The 9,439-nt window shown below is 37.4% G+C and overlaps 2 protein-coding genes across 2 annotated transcripts; one reads left to right on the plus strand and one right to left on the minus strand.

The window, feature by feature from the left end:
• The first annotated feature begins 1,383 nt into the window (after nt 1–1,383).
• On the plus strand, nt 1,384–2,602 carry LOC136234712 (uncharacterized). The gene is made up of 3 exons (XM_066024186.1): nt 1,384–1,598; nt 1,725–1,989; nt 2,160–2,602. Exons 1-3 carry the CDS (start codon nt 1,466–1,468, stop codon nt 2,380–2,382), a joined length of 621 nt encoding a protein of 206 aa, XP_065880258.1. The 5' UTR covers nt 1,384–1,465; the 3' UTR covers nt 2,383–2,602.
• Nucleotides 2,603–4,999: 2,397 nt separating this feature from the next.
• Nucleotides 5,000–6,545, minus strand: LOC136201361 (F-box protein SKIP23-like). Its single transcript, XM_065992017.1, has one exon. It carries the CDS (start codon nt 6,413–6,415, stop codon nt 5,225–5,227), a length of 1,191 nt encoding a protein of 396 aa, XP_065848089.1. The 5' UTR covers nt 6,416–6,545; the 3' UTR covers nt 5,000–5,224.
• Nucleotides 6,546–9,439: the final 2,894 nt, after the last annotated feature.

A 9,439-nucleotide genomic window follows, 5' to 3' on the forward strand; every position in this document is an offset into this window, starting at 1 on the left:
AATTCAAATGTCTTGGGTTCCCTCTTGTGACGCATAATTATCAATGAGTATTGCAGCGGAAAAAATCAAATCACGATCTATATTACTTGTCACACAATCCTATATCAAATCGCTTTTTGATGAGATGCGATAAATTCACAAAATTAGATCTAGAGGAGAGAGAGGAAGAGCTAGGAAGCTAAGGGTTAGACGTACTAAAGGGAATTAGATAATTACTCTAAAATTTTATTTAATCCATTCTAGTTTTGAGTGGATACTAATTTAAATCCAATTATAAATTCCAACACCTAATTAGGAAAAAAATTTGCAACACCAATTAGGGATGTAAATGGGACGGAGCGGGTATTCCCTATCCCCCATCCTCACGAGTTAAGTGGGGACAAATTTGTTACCATCCTCGTCTTTGTGGGTATTCCATTCCCCATGGAGAATCACGGTTTATGTGTCAAAAGAAATTAGTAAAACCTAATTTTTTTTAAGAAACAATAGTTAATAATACAAAGTATCAATAACCATTCTCAAAAATTTTAAAACACAAAACATTTAAATTAAGAAATCTAAAACCTAATTTTCATCTCTTTCTGAACTTAATATCTTATTATTCAGAATAGAAAATAGTAAAATAAGAATAAGATTATTTTATTAATTAGGTTAGTAACTTTAGCTTAGCGGATTTTATGTAACAATATATTTTATAAACATATAAATATAAACCCATTTAGTTTATAAAGCTTATAAATTATAATTGTAAAATTATAAATTCAATTATCACGGAAAATTATCAGGGATTCCCATCAGAGATTAACGAGTTAGGGATGGGTTATTTTTCTCTATTTCTGTCATGGAAATATAAACCCATTTAGTTTATAAAGCTTATAAATTATAAATTCAATTATCACGGAAAATTATCAGGGATTCCCATCAGAGATTAACGAGTTAGGGATGGGTTATTTTTCTCTATTTATGTCATGGAAGACAAAATTACTCACATTTTTATCCTATGAAATTCTTATCGAGGATTTCTTATCCCCGTCGGGACGGGTCACCCACGAGAACATGAAATCCACCCAAATTACATCCCTAACACCAACCTTCTAAACTTGCTCCGCCACAGCCAGCAAGATACCAAAGTAATTTTTGTTAAAATCTAAAAACATTAAATGAATTAAAGTGGCCCACCTAAATATCACATATAAGACCAAACAGTGTCCATATCATATCCATATCAATAACTGCTCACTGAGTTAGATCAGAACTCACTCGGTTCACCCCAATCCAAAACGGAAGATGCTTTAGCATATACCCTTTCCTCATCCACACCTGCTTTTACCATTATGTCCCTCTCTTGCCTCCCCCCCTATATAAACCCTCCATTCTTCTTTCTCTCCGCAATTTTAATCTCCCTTTCTTTGTCACACAATAATTTCCCTCCTTTTTGAATTCAAATTCGCCGAGATTATCAGCTATGAGCTCTTCTCCTCCTGACCTTTCTCACTCCGATCAACAAAATCTCATTCAGAAACTCGATCTCTTCAAGATCCAAGGCCGAGATAAGCGTGGCCGCAAAGTTTTTCAAATCATCGCCAGGAATTTCCCTGGTACGTAGTTACCTATCTAAATTAGGAGATTAATTTTCATGTAATTGCGTTTTTCGAATTCATCTATCTAAATTGTTAGATTTGGATTTGTTTTTGAGGTTTTTGTTGTGTGGAATTGTTTATCAGCTCGGGAGATTAGCTGTGAGGTATTGAACAAGTATTTGAAGGAGAAGTTTTTCCCTAAATTGGAAGGAGGACCTTTCTCGATTGTGTATGTTCATACAGATGTTCAGAGGAGCGAGAATTTTCCAGGAATCTCATCGTTACGATCAATCTACGAGGCAATTCCGATCAACGTGAAGAATAATCTCGAGGCTGTATATTTTCTTCACCCTGGTCTACAATCGAGACTCTTCCTCGCCATTTTTGGCCGTCTTCTGTTCAGTGGAGGGTGAGCCTTCTCTTTTTCTCTTTACTCTGGCTCACTTTTTAGCAACTTGACAATTTATTGATGATGAACTTGTGAAAAGTGGCCGAATCTGAACCGAATATTCGGGGCGTAATCAGCGGCTTTAACCTGAAAATCTGGGGCTAATTGCTGGTTTTGTTGACGTGAAACAGGTTATACGGGAAGCTAAAGTATGTGAACCGGCTGGAGTTTCTGTGGGACCACGTTAGAAGGAATGAGATTGCAATACCAGAGTTTGTGTATGAGCATGATGAGGAGTTGGAGGACCGTCCGATGGTTATGGATTATGGAATGGAAAGCGATCATCCAAGAGTTTACTGTGGGACCACGGTAGATAACCCTGTTTCCTCTTACTCCACTCGATGTATAGCATAGGTCCCGCCTTATCAGATCGAAACTTAGCATGTACAAAATGGCGCAAAATGGAAATTTCCTTGTCGTTTTGGCTTGTTTGTTTGTTGAGCAGTTTCCAAGAACTTTGTTAGTAATATAGGTATAACTGTCCGTTCTAGTTTTACTCCTTTTTCTTTTTTGAAGAGAGTTTTACTCAATTTAATACTCCTTTAAATGTATAAAAATTAAAATTTATTTTAAATTTTGTTGTATTTAATTAGTTTGTTTTCATTTTATTGGTTAAAGTAAAAAATATTTAAGATATGAAATGGATACAAAATAAATTAATATACTAAAAAGTATTTTTAATAACTAAATCAGGAACCAACTTTTATGAAAAAAAAGTTATCATGAAAACTGGTTTTTTTCTCCACAACATGATATATTGATCTTTCAAAATTAAAGAAAATAGGTTTAGTATATCATTTCTCTCCTCAAAATTTTGAGAAGTTCAAATGTATAAAATGTAATCAATTGATCATTCGGTTGTAAAAAAAGTAAATTAAATGCGGAAAATATGGATTGTTATCGATGACTTGTCATTGCTGAATAAAGCATTCTCAGGAATATTTCCTGTGATTTAATTGCTGAAAATTCTATTTCTTTCAAACCATAGAATCATGGTTTTCAATTTTTTTGTTCGGTCCTCCATTAAGAGAGTTCAAACAAGTTTATGTGATATTGCTTTTAGTGGATCAGTCGTTACTTGAAGCTCATTTTTTGGGCTGATCAATGAGTTATTCCGCCTACAAAGAATTAGCTTTGTTGAGTGACGAGTGTATTTTATGTGATAAAGTTCATGAGTTTTTGAAGTATGATAATTGACATGATCTCCTGATTCAGTCCGTGATAGAACTGTTGCGGTTCATAGTCAAATGCTTTCTATATGTCGCAGCCTGCTATCAATGACATTTTTAAAGGTTTTTTTTTTTTTTTGAAGAAAAACATTTTTTTTTACAAAGGTTAAGTCGTTTTATCCTTGGTTGAGTTCAACAAACACATTTCTTCCTTGGTGCCCTTATATTTGGGCAATTTCTATTTCTCCATCTCATTCATTTCTGGCTTAGCGGGCTTTTTTGGGCTTTCTACCAACTCATGAATTGTTGCGTATGCGAGACATTCCAATTGTTTCCCTATGCTCTTTGTGCTCTAATGCGTATGAATCTTTAGACCATATTATGGTGAGTGGTCCTTTCACGACTCAAATTCGGCAAAACATAGCTTCTCTTTTTGGTAGACGGATCAATTGTAATGGTTTGTCGCAAGACCTCATTATTGGCGCCCCTTCACAGCGGTTCAGTAGCCAAATTTCGGCCTTATGGCACACTATTGTAGTGAGTGCAATCTGGTTATTTAGTTTGTGCACAAGCATTGCTTGTTTGAAGATGAAGCACCACACATTTTCACTTCTCTTGGCAGGCTTTAGTATTTGATTGAAGAAGCGGATTATATTCAACTGGGTAATATGTGGAATTCACCAATGGAGATGAGCATTTTTCGTATTTTGGGCATTACAGGTATTACAACAAGACCGTTCAGAGCGCCTCAAATCATTCATGTTTGTTGGCAGACTCCTCTGAATGGGTGGTGGAAATATTGATGCATCAGTAATGAGTTCTCCTAGATCAACATGGTATAATTGAATTTTTAGAAATTCAGAGGTTATTCAGTAGGTGCTTTTGCTTTCCCATTAAATTCTTTGCCCGCGCATCTCCCTGAGCACAATGCTGCCATTTTTTCTATTAAAGCAACTTATGACAGAGATTGGAGAAATTTGTGACTTGAAAGTGTCCACTTTCGTGATTTATCTTTTCAAGGAAGGTTCCTCTAATGTTTCCCTAATCTATCAAACCTGATTAGAATCAATATTTATCTTAAAGTATATGAACTTCATGGTATCGCATATTTACAAGGAAAGGAGCACTACTAAATATGGTCGAATCACTCCTAAGTTGGAATGGTGGAATACACATACTTAATTTTGTTTTTTCGTGATAATTTCGAGACTTACGATAGATAGTACACAATAACAGTTGAACCAAAGTTGAACCAAACAACAATAGGTAGTACACAATAACAGTTAGAACAAAGCCCTAAGAACAAATCCATTAGCACCGAATTTTCTAATTCCAAAGTTTATGCAAAACATTTGAACAATCTAAATGAAATATTTTGAAAAGTTGGATGCCTAACTCCCTAATTCAATACAAAAGATCTACAACATATCCCCAAATTTAAACTTGGGACTTCTGAAGATCATGGACAGTTTTGCTATTCACCATTGCATATAATCAGATGAAAATGATACCCCTGCAGAAAATAATGCCCCCATAGATAGACTATCCTTGCATTCAGTCTCTGTTTTAAACTAGGCACTCACATCACAGAAACAACATTCAGCATCACAAATTAGCGTCAACAATGTCCACATGAAAATGTTCATATCTCATATTTTTCAAGATTTTCTAGAAATGTGTAGTTATCGTTCAACCTCAAACCATTCAAGAATTTGCAGGAATCCAATTTAATAATAGAACAATTCAATATGCATAAAACAAGGAATCTTAGAATGAATACAGTATTCTAACACAAAAAAAAGTCTTGGAAATCAGTATCATCAACATTTATGTCACAAACTAGCAAACCGGACAATATCTATGGTATTGGACCAGACTATTACATTAACACAAACATTTACAGTCCAAAAATGGGTAAAAGAAAACAAGTTTATGCAACAAGCTGCTAAAGCATTTGGTGATAATACTGCATACACATATATACAAATGATGAAAGAGAGATAGATTTACATACCAAAGACCTGAAATCAACATGGATTGGGAGAAACCCAAAGAGGAGGCGGCCATTGTAGCCGAGAATGAGAAGCCTGAAGATAACAAGGGAAAGGTTCAAAGCTTTCATCCCATAACTTGAAAATGCCCAAATCATATTCACCAAAATGGCCATTGTAATTAGCAACCGAGTAATCATCAGTAAAATATATGCAATTTCCCACACAACCAGGGAAATCCATAGATGACAACGCTAATGAAGCATTTTCACCAATGAACAACGTCTTATCTCCCAAGCTTCTTACCCTAACCCACTGTATTTCCTCACAATCCAGTCTAAAAACTTCGAATCTGGTTGTTCTATAGATTAGATTTGGGTGTAAATCTGGAAGCTCAGATTCAAAATAATCATCCAAATACTTTGTGACTAATAATAAATCATCTCCAGAATTAACCAAATACTGCATATCACCGCCAATTTGTTTGGGCGTTTCAATAAACGAAACCTTAGCTATATCACAACTAACATCGCAAACTGCAATTTGGCCTACCTTATTCACCGCAAAAAACGATCCGTTCATATATATAACATCTTCGCAAAACGATCGTGTGCTTTCGATAATGCTCCAATATTGATCTCCATTTTTACAATAAGCCAGATCGCCTGTTGGATTAAGAATCGCCACGGCCATGAAATTGCTATCTCTTAAAGGACTGGAAGATAGAACGAGTTTCTTGATGAAAGAATCACGCATTTGCCTTAGGCTAAAAGTAAAACGATCACCTAAAGCGTTTCGAAGGGCGTATTCCCTGCCGATGTCGGAGTAATTGAAGCTAATAACGTTAGGGAAGGTCGATAACGAAGGCAAATACAGATTCGCTCGCGAAATAGGGTTCAGGAGAAGAACCGTCGGGGTCTCATCGAGGATTGTGAGCCAGCCGTGAGAGGAGCCGCAGTGGCGATTGCTGTGGGAGGCCTCCGGGAGGTTTAGGAAGTGAAATTTGTTGGTGGATAGATTGAAAAAGGCACGGCGAGAGCTGTTGTGTTGGGATTGAGGGACCATAAGCCATGGGAGCTGAGGAGGAAGATGAGAAGGGGTTTGAGGGATAGAGGATCTCCAGTTGCGACATGTGGCTCTGCAATTGAGGTAATCGATGTAGTTTTTTAGGCTTTTGGAAATGGTTTCAACGAGTTCTGGTGGAAGCTGACTCCATTCCACCGCCATTTCTCCAGTAGGAAAATTTCATCTCATAATTTCACAGAGAATGCGAAATCGGAGAGCCAGTCAAAATTTTAGGAGTCGGAGAGCGGTTGATATTCAGGTGAACTCTTGGATGGTAAGGATTAACCTCCATTTTGTTTTCCTTTTCACAATCAGGATTCACCTCCATTAAAAAAAATGATAAAGGGTGAAATTTATCTCACCATTGCATAGGAAGTTCAACGTACGGTAAAATCTCAATAAATTAATAATATTTGAACAATAAAATTTTATTAATTTATAAAAATATAATTTATCGAATATTAATTTATTAAACTGGTCTAAATCGAAATCAGAAAAAATTATTATTTTAAAGAGGTTATTAATTTATCGAGTATTAATTTATAAAAGTTTTACTTTATTTTAAAAATGACCAATATTATATTATAAAAAATTAAAAAAAAAACTCGTTTGATTATTATTTAATTGTCACAGCTGATCTTGCAAACATAAATTACATCTAATATCAGGTCACTATAAACTCGCTACATGACATTTACAAAACCCAAACCAATATTCGAGGGAAAAAATTACGTGCTGCTACCATAATAAAATTGGCAAAAAACGATTCCATATTGAGGACCCCGACTTGAGTAGCCTCAAAAGACCTAATCAAAGATCCATCGGTTACGGTAATCATATCTGATCCCGTGAATCATGGGCCTAGATGGCTTGAGGGATATTAAGCCCAAATATCAGAAAGCAAGTTCACCTTTCAGTGGGTGACAGGTAGCACACTCCGCTCCTAAACTTATAATCGCCTCTTACAGTTTGAACCACAGTATACGCAGAGTAAGCACAACCCAATGTATGAGACTTCATCACATTAATCTTACATCTTAGCTTTGATTTAGTATTTTGTTCAGCTTCAAGTCTTACCTCAAATTGCCTTAGGCATCAAAATGGATCAGCCGGACAAAACGCCCCTCTCCCCCCCCCCCCCCCCATTCAACCTTGCCTTTGTACAATTGCAGGTTTCCAAGTTGACTTTCAGAATTCAACCACATCAAATTCGTGTGGTGAACGTGGAACAAACACCACAATGACTCGCTTAAGTAGTTCCATCCAACGTCTATCCTCTAGTGCGCTCCCTACATCTGGAGTTCAGATTGCAGCGAAAGAAGAAGCACGATGACAGTTTTAAGCCGATCATAACATGACTCTAGAATTTGCGGAGACACTAAGGTCATAGATGCTCAGCAACAAAGGCTATTAGGTGCAATCTCTCGACGACTAGCAAAAAATCTGGGATTTATCCACGACGTCATCAAAACTTATGCGGTAGGACCACGCCATCCATTTGGCTGAAGTTAAAGAAAAGGTGGAAATATTAGAAGACACTATCAGGTACATGAATAAACTTGAGAGTACCAACTACTCAACCAGATCCCACACTATCCGAAGTTGCCATCGCCAGCAAGACAAATCATCAAGAGATCGAGTAAAGGGTTCAGACGCCCAATCGAGGGGAAAGAAGACTCCCCAATAAGACTTCATTGAATCTCGAATGCCACTTGCACAGAAGGTAAAGAATGCAAACAAGCAGTCCCTCGAAAGATCAATCCGGGTAAGAGAAGAAAAGCGACCCTCCCCGAATATGAGGACCTGGATACAAACTGTAGAAGAACCTGATATAGATTTGCCAAGTCTCGATATCTCAGCCAAGAAAGGGTAGTCGAACCTAGGACTTGGGATCGATGGGCATCCAAAGAAAGGAACATCCCGGTAAAAAGGTGAGGATTCAGAGGACAAGTTTGAGGCAATCCAAAAATAATTAGATAAACTCAAAAGCACAATTGTTGAAGCAGGGATTGACTCGAAACCTCTCGACATAACAGAGGTAGAAATATCGTCCTGCAGTAAGCTCATGGTCGGGCCCATGCCAAGAGGGTTCAATTATTCGCTACTAAAAGAGTATGACGGGACAACAGACCCACTACTCACATCAAAAACTTTAGGCAAACTATTGATACTATCATATATTGTGATGTGTTACCTATTCCTCACTGTCCTAAAGGCAACAACCTCTTACTGGTAAGAATAGCTCAGTATTGAGATGATCACCAACTTCAAGCAGCTGTTGGGGCTCTTTGGTGACCACTTCATAACGTTCATCCCCGAGAGCAAACCCATGAAGGATGTCAACTATATGGTCCAGCATGAAAATGAAAGCCTCAAGGACTACGTAGAAAGATTTCAGCAGGATGCTATATGGTATATACTATATGCATCCCCCTCTCTTGGACTTCACCGGCGACAACACCTCAGTCGAGCTGACTTGTTATTCCTTCCTAGTCCTCAAGGCCACATCAGATCCCTCAGATCATAGAATACATCCCCTGTACCTACCCGACCTCTCTATACAGGTCAGGTATTCTGACCGTCACCATCCACTGATTCTCACGAACAACCCCTCCATCAGGACGCAACAGAATTGATGATAATTTAGGTTCTGGTTTCTTCTTATTGCTACCTCTAAGGTCGACGAAATCTCTAGATCCTCTATTTATTGATCTGACTACACGTGTTCAACCTCCGCCACTTCCACCTCCACCTGAGGACACACTAAACTAGACAATTCTCTAGCGGATATGCTACTCTAACAAACCCTCACCCAAAGGTTTCTAGCAGATAAAGGGGGGGTGGTAGACAATTACCAGAAGACAACAGAAACAAAGGCAAATGAAAAAGAAGACTGACCTTAAGCTTACGACAGAAAACACCAATTTCTCCTTGCCAGAAAAGTCACGAACAAGTAAAGTACAAAGAAAAGAAACAAGAAATAAGGAAAAAGAAGCAAACCAAACAGCTAAAATTTTTCCCCTCCTTATTTATAACTAGAAAGAGGAAAACCAACCACCGTTCATACATTGGAGAGACAATCAATCATGACATACCACGCCTGACACATTTACTAAATGCCTCATGATAGCTCATTCGCCAAAAATCGCATAACGAGTGGCACACAAGCACAAAGAAAATCGCGAA

The sequence above is a fragment of the Euphorbia lathyris genome, chromosome 7, assembly GCF_963576675.1.
Source record: "Euphorbia lathyris chromosome 7, ddEupLath1.1, whole genome shotgun sequence".
In the NCBI taxonomy this organism is placed as follows: domain Eukaryota; kingdom Viridiplantae; phylum Streptophyta; class Magnoliopsida; order Malpighiales; family Euphorbiaceae; genus Euphorbia; species Euphorbia lathyris.

What these genes read in the sequence shown, in the direction of transcription:
- LOC136234712 (XM_066024186.1), top strand. Translation starts at nt 1,466, where the DNA reads ATGAGCTCTTCTCCTCCTGACCTTTCTCACTCCGATCAACAAAATCTC. An exon ending in CATCGCCAGGAATTTCCCTG is followed by an intron (nt 1,599 to 1,724) that starts GTACGTAGTTAC and finishes ATTGTTTATCAG; the next exon opens with CTCGGGAGATTAGCTGTGAG. An exon ending in CGTCTTCTGTTCAGTGGAGG is followed by an intron (nt 1,990 to 2,159) that starts GTGAGCCTTCTC and finishes GACGTGAAACAG; the next exon opens with GTTATACGGGAAGCTAAAGT.
- LOC136201361 (XM_065992017.1), bottom strand. Translation starts at nt 6,415, where the DNA reads ATGGCGGTGGAATGGAGTCAGCTTCCACCAGAACTCGTTGAAACCATT.